Below are 16,123 nucleotides of genomic sequence, written 5' to 3' on the forward strand. Positions count from 1 at the left end.
TATCCTGTATGTGGCTGCTGGTTTGTACATCTTTACTTGTTTCCTCCTTTAAACTAAATTTCTTGAGGGCAGGGACTTTATTTTGCCTCTTTTTGTATCCCCAGGGCTCAGCGCAGTGCCTGGCACATAGCAGGTAATTAATAAATGTTCATTTATCATTTTCATAATATTCAATCAACCCTGCATTCTTGGCAAAAGAATAACTTAGCTGTAAGATTTTCTTGTAATATAGTTAATATTCTGCTGTAGCCCATTTTAAAATATTTTGTTATATGCTTTCCTCTTGATATTCATTATGAGATATTGGTCTATAGCTTTCTTTCTCTCCTTTGACTCTCCCGGGTTCAGGTATTAAGATATTGTTTCACGAAGTTTATATAACACTGGCATTATTCATTCTTCAAATGTCTGAATTCACTATAAATCTATCCGGTCCTTTATTCTCTGTCCCCAATTCATTTATGATACGGCATGTACAGAGGCATGTTCTCAAGTTCAAATCTATCCTCCGACCCTAGCTTTGCAACACTGAGCTTGCCCAGTTCACTTAAATTCCCTTAACCCTGTCTACCTCAGTTCCTCATCTGTAAAATGAACTAGAGAAGGAAACTGTAAATCACTCCAGTATCTTTGCCAAATAAAAACCTAAACGGGGTCACCAACTTGGACACGATTGAAGTGACTTGAACAAATGACATGTTCAATTTCTTTTTCTGAGACTAGGTTACTTAAAATTTTCTATTTCTACTTCTTGTTCTGTTAACCTGGGCATTTAAAATTTTTGTTAATATTAAACTACTTAAGCAATATTTTGTTGGCACATAACTAGGCACAATATTTTCTAAGAAATTTCCAATACCATTTACCCTACTCTATATTCTCCAGTGACTATTATTTGTAGAATATAATGTACACACACACCCACACAGTTTTAATATACTTTAGAACCTGACTCCAACTTACCTTTACAGCTTCCTTTTACATTATTCTCCCTCCTGCACTCTGTGAACTATTCAACCCTGGCCTTCTCTCAAATGCTTATAGACACTTCACCTCCCATTTTTTGTTCATTGACACTGGCTGGCCCCCATGCTTGGAATTCACACATCACCTTCACGTTGTAGCATTTTTCTCTCTTCCCTCAGGAGTGAGACTAAGCAGCAGCAGCTTTTCCTGATCCTTCCAAATGATTGGTTCTCCTTCCCAAACTAGTCCCTCCTTTTAGATTATAGAGTCTTAGTTTTTAATCTTTGCATTTTTATCCTCAGCCCTCAAGCCTAGCACATAGTAGGTGCTAAAAGCTTGTTAAGACTAATAAGTAATTGCTGTCAGGGCCTATTATCATCCTAATTGTGGTTGCATGGGTTTTGTTTTTTTGAGTTGTCTGCAGTATTTTTTCTTTGATTTAGAAGTTTGGGATTTAATGACATCTTCCTTGAGGAGACTGGTAGATTTTCCACCCTGTACCCTTCACCCCTGCTTTCACTTGGCCTTCAAGTTCTAAAAGATGTGAGCGTTTTTAGCAAAATTGATGTCTGAAATTGCATATACTGTTGTTTAGTCTTGGTTTTTAAGAAATTTGATGATTCCTTAAATTATCTAAATTTTTTTTTATAGGTCAGCTATTTCTGATAGTAGCTACCTTACATTTTCCTGTATCTTCTCCTCCATCTTTTGATTTTGACTTACCGTATTCTGGAGTTAAGTTTTTGCTGCATTCTAATTTTCAAGGAGTCTGCTATTTGGGTAAGGTTTTCTATTTTCTGTTCTAGGGTCTTTTTCCAATTCTTTTCCCTACAATTTTTTTAAACATAATTTCATTTTTAATTTTTGCTTCATTTCTTCCAGGTATTCCTGGAGCCCTTTGGTGAAAGTAATTTCTTAGACTTAAGGAGTTCACTCTTTTCTGGGTTTACCTCGAGTGCCTCCACCACTCTTATTTCTTCACTGTTTCTTAGAAAATATTGTGCCTAGTTATGTGCCAACAAAATATTGCTTAAGTAGTTTAATATTAACAAAAATTTCTTTTGTTTGCTCCTGACTCCGGTCAGTTCCTGGTTTGGGACTTTGTTCAGGGTCAGGCTCTGCCCTATTCTTGCACTTTTAGATGAGGTTCTGGTCCTGACCCCAATTTACTAGGTTTCCACCTCTCTAGGTCTGTCCAAACTAAGAGCACTGTAAGATTTCATGTTCCTCTGGATAATCATGGGTCAAAATATTGTAGTCTTCAGACCCCCACCCCCTTAGTCAGTGCTGCAAGTTTCTAATACCCGTGGAGCTTTCTTGTCAGAGACATGGGTTTCTGCCTCCTCCTCTCTTTCTCCTACCTCCCCCCTCCCCCAACATCCCAAGTGCTGTAGGCTTTGGTGCCCTAGGAGTGTTACTGGTTAAAACATTGTCAGGCTTTCAGCCAGTCTTCCTGTTATTGTACTGGCTTCACTGGCAAGACCCCTCCCAATGCCCAGAAGGCTTGGGGTTTTTGTACAGTCCTGGGATGAAGACCCTTAATGTTTTTCTCTTTGAATTTCTTGATCATTACTTGACCTGGTCCCCTTTTTAGGATCTTTGCTGGAGCACTTTTGAGAAAGCTGAGCTCTTCCTTGACCTTTTTATCATAAAAGGAAAAAGGGCCCTATCTTTACAAAAATATTCATAGCTGTTTTATTCATAAGATTCAAAACAACCTTTGTCCAATGACTGGAAAATCTCTGAATAATTATAGTATGTTTATATAATAATTTGTTATGATCATATAAAGGAAATACTAAGGTACAATATGAAAAGACCCATTAGAAATGGCATTTTTAAAATGAGACAAGTGAATCATAACATTCAAATGATTGTAATTACATACCAGAAAATTATTTACATGTATATCCTTAAATACTCAAACGATTCTGTGATCTTATTAATTTAGGAATTCCCTCCAATGACGCAGGTCACAACTCATCCTGCGCGCTCCCTCCCAAGTTTGCCACAGCAAATAGGAGGCCTTTTTCACTTCTTCATGCTATCGTAAGGGTAAGAACAGAACAAGGACAAGAGTAGATGGATGTCCACCCTTTATCCTTTGTTCTTGCCATATTACCAGCCTATCTTCTCTACCAATACTACTCTCCTTGACAGTTATTGGCTCTATGTTGCAGCCTGCTCACATCTACCCCATGGCTTCCCCTTGCCTTCTGTGTGGTATTCATCTTTAGTTTTTCAGAGGCAGTGGTGTTTACAAATTTTTTTGCTATTTGTTTGAAGTCAAAGTTAACAGAAATTTAGATAAAGGTGAACTTAGAAATTTAGATAGAGGAGCACAGACTAAATGCATTTCATTTTATTGGTTTGCTGTTAATGCTCAGTTTTACTTTGCTGAAAGCCAAGAATTTTATACAAGACTGTGTTTCTTACAACATTTTTTATAATAATTACATTTGTTATAAAATTTAAAATAATTTTTCGGTAATAATACTCCGACCTAGAGTTAGAAAGAAAAACTTGTTTTAATCACAAATCTAACTCCACGCTGAAGTAAAGAAATAAACTCAGGTTACTTTAAAATAAACTCTTTATTTTGCTTTTTTCCCCACCAGGTAAATTAGTTACAACTAGAGAACATTTTTCTTTCTGTCCCCCCATCCCCAAGACTTTCAAAAATCAATACAAAATCATGTATAGATGTTGCTCTGAATTTCATTTGTTGTCACCAGTTTCTTCAGTACCTCTGTACCACGGGAAACATTCTGGAAAGAGAAAAAGTTAAGATTAAAATGATATGTCATAATTTCTTTCTTCTCTGGCAGTGCTTCAATTGCCCCCTGGCTGTGGATATTTTTAAATTTAGTTTTTCATAATCAATAAAAATCTTTCATCACCCTGATTGGAAAAAAAAGAATTCTTGCAACAAATAAGTACAGTCAAGCAAAAACAAAAAATCCCCACATTTAACGAATGAGTTAGCAATTGTGCTATCAACTGAGATAATAAATATATAAATTTCTAAGGATGGGAGTATTATGGCTTAAATATCACTAAGCAAATACTCCTCCCAATCTCTTTAACTAAGATGATACTGATCAAGAATCAATCTTTAATGCTATTTTATATCTAAATGATTATTAGGTAACTATGGACCTCTCTCTCAAGTAACCAGACAAATTAGATCAGATATAAAAGTTCCCAATAAAAAAAAGCAATCAGCAAATAAGAGAACTTTCCAAGATAGCCACATTTACCTAATTCAAATAAATAATGGAATGGAAAAATTAAAAAGAAAAACAAACACAAAGTACAGTAAAAAATAATTCAAGCTGTTGTCTTAAAACATAATAGAGAAGACTTGAAGTCAGGAAGATCCAAATTTGAATTTTGTCTTCGATGCTTGCTGTGTAACCTTGGACAAACTGGACAAGTCACTTAACTTTTCTTAGCCTCAGTTTCCTCATCTGCACTGGCCTTCACAGCACACTGCTCCAATTCCATTCTAGTTGCCTTGCCTTGGGAAGAAGGGCCTTGCCTGGATCACCATTTCATTATTTTTCAAGGCCCCTACCCTTTTTCAAGCTTTCTACCTACACCTCACTGCCAGAGTCCTGGCTCACTGATTGGTTACTCTTTCCAGTACTGTTTGTACTTCCACTCATATTCCCAATCCCATGGTCACAGATGTGTCAGAATACCCTTTGCTCCCCACTTTTGAGGTTTGTTCAATCCGTATTTCTCACCCAATCAAGATTCTGGTAGGTATTCCCTATTGCCTCCTGGGAAAGTCTTTCCTCATTTCAGTATACCTGGCTTACAATCTATCTCCCCTCCCCAATTCCTGCCCTCATAGCAGGGGACTTCAAAAAACGTATCAATATTTCCTCAAACACCCAACTTCCCAAATCTCCATTTACTCATTTCCCATGAGCTATATTCTTTTGAAAGCTACTGTCTTCCTCACTTCTCTAATGTATGTCAACCTTTACACCTAAGCTACCCATTCGAAGCTGCTCTTGACAAGTCATGTGAGAAGTTGGTCTGGATCTAGTTTCCATTAGACTGCCAGTTTTCCCAACAGTTTTTGTTAAATTGGCTCCTACCTGAATAGCCTGGGGTTTTTAATTTAACAAACACTATGCCACTATGTTCATTTGCTTCTCTATGTTACATACTTAACCATTCCACTAACCAACTTCTATCTCTTAATAATTATCAAATAGTTTTATGATCATTGCTTTGTAGTATACTTGGAGATCTGGTACTGCTAGGTTCCTTTACTTCCCACTTATTTTTCTTTATTTCCCTTAAGATTCTTGACCTTTTTGTTCCTCCTGATGAAATCTGGTAGTTTGACAGTACAGCACTGAATAAATAAATTAATTTGGGTAGTGCTGTCACTTTTATTAAATTGATTTGGTCTAACCAGGAACAACTGAAGTTTCTTCAATTATTGAGAAGTCCTTATTTCTAAAAAGATTAATAATTGCATTCATATAGTCCTTGTGTGTGTCTTGGCAGGTAGACTCCCAAGACTCTTATATAATTTGTAGTTATTTTAAATGAAATTTCTCTGTTTTTTCCTGCTAGATTTTATTGATAATATACTGAAATGATGACATGTGGGTTACTTTGTATTCAACTTTGCTCAAGTTAGTAGTTACAGAATTGATTTAGTTGGTTCGCTAGGATTCATTAAGTATACTATCCTACCATCTACAAAAAGCATCATCTGTATCATCTACAAAAAGCAAAAATTGTGTTTCCTCTCTGCCTATGATTATTCCCTCAATTTCTTTTTAATATACTATCACTACAGCTAGCATTTCTAACATTATGTCAAATAGTAATGGTTATAATGAACACCCTTATTTTACCCCTGATCTTACTGGAAAGACCTCTAGCTGGCTCTTGGGATACTACTTATATGAAGAAATGCTCTTATTCTTATTCTTTCTAGTGTTTTTAACAGGAATGAGTACTATATCTTATAAACTCTCTTTCCTTTTAATTCTTTAAAAACAATACTGATTTTTTTCTCTTGGTTCTGCTCATTTCATTCTAAACTTATAAAAATCCTCGAAGCTGTTCATTTGTACAATACTGATGTTATAATATAAATTGTTCTTACTTCTGCTTACTGTACTCTGCATCAATTAAATCTTTCCATGTCTCTTTGAAATCACCTATTTCTTACAGCACAACAGCACTACATCACAATCATATGTCACAACCTATTCATTCCACTATTAGACATTTTCTTAGGTTCCAGCTTTTTTTTTGCCACCACAAAAAGAGCTGCTATATTTTTATACATCAAAGACTTTTTTCCTCTTTCTTTGATTTCATGTATAAGGCCAACAGTGGTAAAACTGGGTCAAAAATGTTTAATAACTTTTTACGTACAATTCCAAATTGCTTTTCAAAATGGTTGTGCCCATTCACAGGCCCATCAATAGTACATCAATACGCCTTCTTTTCTAACAGCACCTCTAACATTTATTATTTTCCTTTCTTGTCTTCTTTGCCATTCTGATGAGGCAGAACATAAAAAATATTTTAATTTCTTTTTCTCTAGTTAGCAGCAATTTGGAGCAATTTTTCCATATGGCAATATACAAACAACTTAAAGTTGTAAGAATATTATCAATACAGTGATTAGAGGATCAATGATGAAACATGCTATTCATAACAGAGAAGTGACAGATTCAGGGTCAGGTATGAAGTATATATATCTTTGTGTACAGTCATCAGGGGAATTCTTTTGCTTGACCGTGTCTATTTGTTACAAGAAATGTGATTTTTTTCTCTTATTCTCAGTGGAGTGGGAGGGTGGGTAGAAGAAAAAAAATTTTTGTAAAGAGATGGGATGCTATAGATGTGAAATGTTACATGAACTTTCAGAGAGGTTGCTGTAAGTTTTACTTCACTGTTTTACTTTGTTTCAACAGAACTTTATGGAGAGGGAGTAGTATGTAAAATCATGCAAAAACAAAAAACATCAATAAAACTGAAACTTAAAATAGTAACTGAAAACAGGAAGATTAAAAAAAAATGAGACAGCTGCTTGGAACACCTTAGTTGTATTAGATCTCTATAAAAACACCTGAAAACTTCTAGCTCTGGCCTAGCAAAGGAAAGCTTCATGTAATGCATTATCTTTGACCTAATGGAAGAAAAAGTGAGTCACGTTGTTCAGCAAGATGGTAGTGGTTGTTTTCTACATTCTGCTCCAACCTACCAATTTCAAAATATGTGCCAAATCTGGAAAAATTAGAACAGAAAATATAAGACAGAAACACTGAACAAGGTCAAAGCTTCATGAACTAATATTCAGTAACTGAAACACTTAGGAGCTCCCACTCAGTCTTTCTACCCCCAAATCCATGAAGTACAACCTTGTAGGTTTGTGCTTCAGGATTTTGACAGTTGAGGCCCCTGTCCAAGATCCCTACTGCAGCAACTTAGTCTGAACATCCTTCTTCCTTCCCTTAGCCAAAAATGGCAGCAGGACACCGGATCTTCTAAGCACTTGAAGAATGTAACTAGAGTAAGAAGGAAGTGGAGAGAGGAGATGATAGTACTTCAGAGCCAGCTAGAGGAGAAGCAGTGAAGGAGTCTGTGTCTGAGAAGGTGGTCAGTCTTCTTCCTAAAGAGTTTATGCTGGGTAGGAAGTCCACCAACTCGTGGACATAGAGGATACCCAGTTTCTTTATATCAGTTCTTTCTCTGGAGGTAGACAGCATTTTTCATCAAGAGTCCTTTGGGATTATCTTGGATCACTGTATTGCTGAGAACAGCTAAGTCATTGACAGTTCTTTGTCATACAAGATAGCTGTTACTGTGTATAATGTTCTCCTGGTTCTGCTCATTTCACTTTCTATCTGTTCACCTAAGTCTTTCCAGGTTTTTCTGAAATCATCCTTCTTGTCATGTTTTATAGCACAATAATATTCCACTACAAATCACAGGCCACAACTTGTTTAGCCATTCCCCAATTGATGGGCATTTCCTCAATTTTCAATTCTTTGCCACCATAAAAAGAACTGCTATAAATATTTTTGTACACATAGGTCCTTTTCCTTTTTTATATCTTTGGGATACAGATCTAGTAGTGGTATTACTTGGTCAAAGGGTACCATATATTATGTTAATTGTAGGGTCATAGACTTAGAGCCAGAAGGAACCTAATTCACCAACCTGCCCCACCATTTTTCCCCCCAGATGATGAAACTAAATCCCAGAGAGGTTAAGTGACTTGTCCAAGGTCACAGAGGTAAGGAAGTAGCAAAGCTGAGATTTGAACTCAGGTCCTTTGACTCTAACTGTAGCATTCTTTCAACTGTACCATGCTGCCTCTCTCTTCTTTGCTTTCACAAGTAGGAAAACAAGTCAAAGCGCAGGTCCATGCACAATTAAATGCTTTTTGATGAAGACATGATTAGCTGTATACACTACTGGCTGCTGAGCTGATTTTTAAAAGTATGTCAGAGGATACCAGATCAAGACACCTGAAGTCAACAGTCAAACAAACATTGTGGATTAAGTTATTTTTAATACAAATGAACTAGAAAGTGCACATCAGAGGAAAAAGAGAGACAAAGAGTACCTGTGGATTAACTGTCCATTTTATACGTATATATGTATGCTTATTTGTGTGTGTGTGTGTGTGTGTGTGTGTGTGTGTGTGTGTGTGTGTGTGTTAAACTACTATTAGGAAAAAAAAGATGCACAGAAAAATACAGAATGAACAAAGTAAATATTTGGAACAGGAAGATTACCTTTAGCAAGGAAGCGACTTAGCTCGGGCTGCTTGTGTTTAATAGCAGATTGAAATAATATTAAAATACATTTTTATCATATAAACAAGCAAATAACTTACCTTAACTAATCCTTTCAAGCTTGTTGAACCAAGTATTGGTTTGAAAGCTTCAATTGTAACTATGTCTAGTTTCATTATATCAGTGTAACACAGGTATAGAATTGCTGGAATTTTCCACACTTGACAGTAACTCAGAACTAAGAGCAAACAAGAAGAATGAAAAAGAATGAAATTAAAAAGTCAATTAAAAGTAAAACTTACAGATATTAAAGGCAAGTCAGTGAAACCTCAGTTACTTCTGTGGTATGTACATACCACAATGGAAATAATTTCAATTTATCTTAGGATATATATTTTTCCCCAGCACATTCATCCTCTTAATTTTTAGTGGAAATAAGTATTAAAATTAGGTTACATTTCCTTGGCGTCAATGACTGATGGCAGAATGGCTAACACAAATATTAAGTGGCAAGAATAAGCTACTAAAGATTTTTATCCCCCGAAAAACAATGGCATTGTACTAGATGATGTCTAAGATCCTCTTTTTAAAAGTCAGTTAAAAGTTCATTAAGAATTAACTATACCAACTATAGATTTAATGACAGCTTCAATGAATAGGAAATGGTAATCTTTACTACAGTAATATTCTGGCATAATTACCAATAGTTATAAGGTACTGTGGGAGCAGCTAGGTGGCACAGTGGATAGAGTTCTGGACCTGAAGTCAAGGAAGATTCATCTTCCTGAGTTCATATCTGGCTTCAGGTGTTTATTAGCTGTGTGACTCTGGGCGAGTCACTCAATCCTATTTACCTCAGTTTCCCCATATGTAAAATGAGCTGGAGAAGGAAACGGCAAAACCACTCCAGTATCTTTGCCAAGAAGACGCTGGACATGACTGAAAACAACTCAACAACAATAAGGTAGTCTAAAATTTAAAGCTAAAACCAAAATTCAACATCTGACAGCAACTACTAAGCTAATTAAAACATATTAGCTTCACTGGTGTAGCTGCTAGTAGACAAATACTTCACAAAAACTGTAACTAGCATCATTTTAGAGTCTTAGAGATATCAAAACTCAAATTATGTTATCATGGCTTAAAAGCTGATACATGGGAAATCTCTATTGTACATAGTAAATCAAAAGAACATAATGTGAATCTGGAAATTAAAAATAAAATTAAGTCTGAAACACAATTTATAGTCATTAAAAGACAGTTTAAGTAATAGGCTATTTTATTGAAAATATCAAATTAAAAAATTAGCCAATAAGCATTTTGTAAAGTATCTCCATTACTGGTGCCAGATGCTGGTGATAAAAAAAACAAAAATGAAGCAGTCTCTGCATGCACAGGGAAATAAATAAAAGATAAGACATGAAATACCTTTTGGGGAAGGAAGCACTAGTAACTGAAAGGACCAGGAAAAGCTAAGGCATAGAGATGAGTAAGTTTTACTGTTATAAAGATTCCTTTTGTAAAATCTAAATTCTCAGAAGTATCAGGTAATTTTATCCAAAGTAGACCATAAAATCAGTTTGCATATAAAGTCCTAAGGTTTAATAATCAATAACTTTCCATTACTCAATATACCTCAAACGATCACAAACAATACAACATTCCTGGGCTATCAAACTAGAAATGACAACAAAAAACATTAAAAATTATATTTAAAAATCACCTGCAGCAGGAAGATCATGTACTATATTTGGCTGTTCTAAGAGTGTACAACAGGCAGCATCTTTGAAACTCTGTGTTTTTAGGGCTTTCAGGAAGGGAGCAGGAAGGTTGCCACTGGATTCTGGAGTTTTATAGTCAGTCACATGACGAGATGTAAGAATAGTTATCTGTAAATTTCTGTTCGGGGAAGAACCAAAAACCTGGCATAGAAAATTAATTTTAATAATATAAGCATAATTGTAATATTTTGTCAGAAAACCGAGAGCTGTATTTATTGTGTACCTAGTTGTATGTGCTATGTTTGTTAACAGAGCATTATGTTTCTTCTCTGTCACTATGAAAAGTATGGTTTTTGATGTGTATTAATTCTCTTTTTCTACTCTGGGTATCTCAATTATTTCATCTGGAAGACGAGCGACCTGAAACAAGTGATTTCTACAGACAATTAAACTTCTAACATTCTTTGACACTTATGGATCACAAAGCACATAGTTATTTGCAAATTATGATTAAATTAATATCAAATTTAAGGATTTTTAAAACTATTACACAAATGATTTGCAAATACTAATTTCCTTATTCTATCACAGTCTTACAAAAAAATGCAATTAATACAAAAATATTTTCAGCAAGCTCAATGAGGAAACTCAACACTACTCACGCAGATAATTCTCCCTACTATCTTATAGTGTGTAAAAGAAATCTAATTATTTAAAAATTATTGTTCTTGTTTTCCTAAGTCCAAAAACCATGGTCTACACTTCTTTATCTCCACTGGCCCTAGCACAATGCTGAGCAAACAGTAGAAGTGTAAAAAAAAATGCACACACACATATTTTGGATAATTTTACCTTTTCAAGCCACTGATATTGTTGATCTTCAGCAATGTAGCAACTGCACTGGCACAGAAAAACCTAAACAAATTTGAAGTGTTTTGTCAAGCCACTTATTTATACCATGGGATCTTATGAACAAATAACTACAACAAACACAGTTGCCAAATATATGCACACCTTTTATATTTGTTCTCAAGTATGTTACTAGGATTGTTTATTTTGTTTTTGTTTTAAATGATCCTTAAGGAATCAAGAGAAAATCAACAGAGGGATACATTTTAAATTCCAAATTATGACCGATACCAGAACAACATGCATTTTTCAGCTGGCATGGCAACTAAAATAAACTAATGATTCCTGTTGTAGATGGCTTCATTGTGGAAACAAAGTTCTAGATACGCTTGTGCACAAAATGCTAACTATGTGCCCTGAAGCAACCATAACCCCCGCAAAAGGAGGTTGTTGACTGTTAGCATTCTATTTCTTATATTGTCAATTCTTGTCTGTCAATGTTAATGGAAGAATAAAATCTGTAATATACCTGAAACAAAGAGCTGATGTTAGTTAGTGGGGGGGGGGTGTGTGGGGGCAAATAAATTGCTGGCTTTGGAGCCAGAGGACCTAAATTTAAATCCCAACTCTGCCACCAGGCAAGCCTGGCAAGTCACCTCACTTGTCTGGACTAGATTATCTCTACATCCCTTGCAGGTATAAATCTATGATCCCATGATTAAGGTTCATCTTCCAAATGGCCTCAGACACTCATTAGCTACATGATCTTGGGCAAGTCACTTAGCCTCTGCCACAGCTTCCTCATTTGTAGGATGGGAATAGTAATAGCAGCTTTCTCCCAGGTTGCTGTGAGGAGCAAATGACACAATAAATGTAAGTGCTTAGCATAGTTCTTGGCACACAGAGAGCAATATATAAATGATCAGCATCATCATCATGATGATCAAAAATTTACAAGAAATGTTAACTGATGACAACTGATTCAGCTGTCACAGGATCTCTGCCTTAATCCCCCCAAGGTCCAACAATGAAATGACCCAAAGCAGACCGTAAGAGGAAAAACAGAAACAAATTAGATCTTGAAATTAGACGATTAATCAAATGGATCTGCAATCTCGATGATTTGGGAGTTCATGGCGATGATAAGGATAGGAACCAAATGATGGCTGCCCATCCCATGAGATGATTTTTCCACGTCTCCCTGTAAGTTCACCACAGGGGACCTATCTAACATCCTGGAGATCTTCTTCACTTTTTCCTTATTTTGAGACAGTAGCAGTAGAGCATTTGGCTGTCCACCTGTCATTCCTTTTACCTCACCCCATAACAAGTCCATTTTCTCTATCATATTAATTCCTTGATACCATCTTACACTCTTATAGTTTTTATAATTCTTCATTGGTTATATGTTGCAGCCTACTCAACCCCCCAAGCCCCTTTGTTCTCCATGTGATATTCATTTTATTTGGAGATTTGTTCTCCATGTCTTACTACCACATTAGACATTGGTTAATGCTGTAATTTAAGGGATGAGACTCTGCTTTCATGGAAAGCTTGGAGTCATAAAAGTAACTTTGCAATATCCCAAAGATCATTCAATATGATCCTTGTGTTTTAATCCTTTCAGTCATTATGTATCTCTTCCAGGAGGCCATGTAATGTTCTGGGGCTAGCACAATGTCATCTACATCTAATGCAACTGGAGGTTGCATCCACAAAGATTCTCTCTTCGACTTGGACTCTGCACTAGACTCTTCTATTGCAATGAACACCTATGTCAAATATACATTTTCCTGCTTTTTTACCTTGCCTGATGTTTATGACCAGAAGTTCATGGATTAAGGTTATTTCTATTATTACAATTTTCAAGGAATCTTGAATGATTCTGATATATATGTGTGGACGGGAGGCATCCACAATCTAAAAAAACCAAACCAACAACCAAAAACCTTATCTTATAATAAACTAGAATCTAATCCAAACATATAACGTGTAAACTCTACTACTAGATGTGGGACTATTAGTATGTCACTAAATCTCTCTGAATTCCAGTTTCCTTATTGATTATACAACAAAAAATGCTAAACTAGATAATCTATGAGCTTTCTTGTACCAACTCAGTCAATGCTTCTATTAAACTGCACTTAAATTGTCATTTCGACACATATCTCACTTACGGTAGGATCTGACTTTAGACGGTAGAACACACAAAATGCATCTGTTGGGGAAAGTTTTGTTGTATCTGTTGTTCTGCACCATTCATTCCATAGCTTAGTAGATCCAATTTCTTCCCAGGTGTCTGAATTCATAACAAATGAAGACAAAAATGCTAGGAAGAAAAAGTTAACACACATTACTACTTTTATAACTTTGTTATATTTTACTACACTCTGAAAGAGATTTTTAAATATTTAAATAATTTATTTAGAATAAGATAAAACAGATGAGAAACAGGATTAAACACTAGAAATAGCAACAGACTTAAAGTCCAGGTGCCTAGCTTCTAGTTCAGCGCGCTGACCTCATTACCACAAGGTCTGGGTCCTCATCTGAAAACTGAACAAGTCTGAGAGGATGATCCTTAATGGCCTTTCAGTTCTGATATTCTACAATTCCTAGCTGATTATGCAGACTAAGGTAGCCTTGTCTCACAACTTTTCTACAAAGGAAGAAAATGGTTCAAAGTTCTAAATCTAAGTCAATTAACAAAAGAACAAAAAAAGGTTACTTCTCTCACTGAAGGTCTTTAGACAAGTCTTAGGGACCTATACAGTCTTTGAAATTTAATGATTCCTCCTTCCCTCCCTCAGTGTTGAGGGCCACATGGGCTCCCTCTCTGCTTTCTGGTGAGCTTGATCTTCTAGGGAACAATATATTCTTCTAGCTATATAACACCATTCTACACGAGCCTCAGCAACTTTCGGCAAGAGAACAGTACTGAGCCATTACAGAGTAGGCCTGCATAATCGAAATAGGAACTCTTCTGCTTAGTTAAGAAAGCTAATAATAAAACTGGAAAGTTGAGAGGGATTTCAGTGGCCTTCTAGTACAAGCAACATACATGAACAAGAATCCCTTCTGCAAACATATCTAATATGGCTATGCAACTAAGGCTATGTCATTTAAGTGGGGGATAAAAATATGTACAAATTACCATGTCAAATCCAATTCTTTAATGTATAATTTCGAGAAACAAACTTGTGTAAACCTTTGGAGTGAAGCAACTGCAAATGGGAGAGAAAGTTATTGGAGGCAAGGCTCCTTAACACAGTCTTTGCTTAATAGTTATGCAACCCAGTGCCACTCCAGGCAGCCCATTCCACTTTTGGATAGGTTTAATCATTGGGACCTAAGGGAGAACTGGGGGAGAAACTAAAGACCAATGTAACTTCCATTTTGTCATCAACCTCTTAGTTAAAATGGTGGCTCTCAATCTTGTGTTCTCACTTCAAATATTCCATTATACTATGCTGCCTTAATTACAGAATGCCATAATTCCAAAGGAACCCAAACTGCAGGTACTCCAAAGGACAATGGAAAGATGTAAGGAGCAGTACATTAGCAAATATAAACTATGTGAACAAAGGGAAAAAGGAAAGGAAATGAGTCAGTCAAATATGCAGAATGAGATACTACAGCTGGACTAGCCTAATGACAAAATTCTTGACATAACATTGCTTCAGCTTTGGTATTCACGCCTCATCTATTATTAGCCATTCATTCATGAAGAAGGAACACTACCACCCTTCATCAAAAACAAAACAACAAAAAACCCACAGCCTCCCTTTATAAAAAGTTAAAAATTCTAACTATTTCTTCATTTTCTCCAAGCTATTTTGCTTGGTTTCAACTCTCTACCATCACCATCATCATGCTCTCATTCTGGGTACCCTCCATCCCCTTCTCTTTTCAGTTTCCTTTTGTGTACTGTCTTCTCCTATTAGACTGTAAGCTCCTTAAGAAAAAAGACTTCTTTCTTTTTCTTATCCATAGCATCAGCACTTAGCATGGTACCTGGCACATGGTTGGCACTTAGTAAATTCAGGGGGTTCTGTGAATTTGGAAAGAAAAAAATTATCTTTATTTTCATTAACCTCTAATTAAAATTTAGCATTTCCTTCAATGATTTAACCAAGAAAAGCCTATTTCACCAGATTGCCAAAGGGATCCATGACAAAAAAAGCGTAAGAAACCCTGGTCTAATGGATGCATGTTTAGCTAAGGAAAACCTCCAGTATGTGGAGAATGAATCCTTATTGGAAGATTTATGGAAAGGACTGAGATGAGAAATACACGTAAGGAAAAAGTAATGGGATGTAATGAAAGAAAAAGAACCTCTATGTATGAGACGGAGAATCCATATAAATACATAAAATTTTTTATAATGAATGTACAGTAATTTTATACCCACATGCATATATATATGTATATGTACATAAATATACTATCATTATTATCAAAATATCTGGTTTGTTGCACTTTCACTTACCTACTGCATTATGTCCTATGGCCATTATAAACTTCGAACATGGATACTGCTCTAGCAGGGGAGTTTCCAAAGATACATTTGTCTGCGTCCGAAGGACCTCTACTTCTCTGTTAATAAGAAAGAAGTGGTACTAAGGCAGCATTATCATTTTCAACAAATAATATGCTATAATAAAAGCAACATTTATGCAGCATATTCAGAAAGGGCTTTCCTCACAACATGCCAGTTAAGTAGGTACAATAACTAATATTATCACCATAATACACATAGCTTCAAGCTCTGGGGACTACGTGCCTTGCTCAGAATGGCAA

The 16,123-nt window shown here is 35.8% G+C and overlaps 1 protein-coding gene across 1 annotated transcript in view; it reads right to left on the reverse strand.

The window, feature by feature from the left end:
* Nucleotides 1-3,541: 3,541 nt before the first annotated feature.
* PSMG1 (proteasome assembly chaperone 1) overlaps nucleotides 3,542-16,123 on the reverse strand; it is a 30,537-nt gene continuing 17,955 nt past the window's right edge. The window contains exons 2-7 of the mRNA XM_036745910.1: nucleotides 15,813-15,919; nucleotides 13,501-13,652; nucleotides 11,327-11,389; nucleotides 10,477-10,675; nucleotides 8,855-8,991; nucleotides 3,542-3,734 (exon numbers count right to left, since the gene is read on the reverse strand). Coding sequence (XP_036601805.1) covers nucleotides 3,660-3,734; nucleotides 8,855-8,991; nucleotides 10,477-10,675; nucleotides 11,327-11,389; nucleotides 13,501-13,652; nucleotides 15,813-15,919 — 733 coding nt within the window. The 3' untranslated portion in view covers nucleotides 3,542-3,659. The remainder of the gene's footprint in view (nucleotides 3,735-8,854; nucleotides 8,992-10,476; nucleotides 10,676-11,326; nucleotides 11,390-13,500; nucleotides 13,653-15,812; nucleotides 15,920-16,123) is intronic.

The sequence above is a fragment of the Trichosurus vulpecula genome, chromosome 2 (genome assembly GCF_011100635.1).
Source record: "Trichosurus vulpecula isolate mTriVul1 chromosome 2, mTriVul1.pri, whole genome shotgun sequence".
NCBI lineage: Eukaryota > Metazoa > Chordata > Mammalia > Diprotodontia > Phalangeridae > Trichosurus > Trichosurus vulpecula.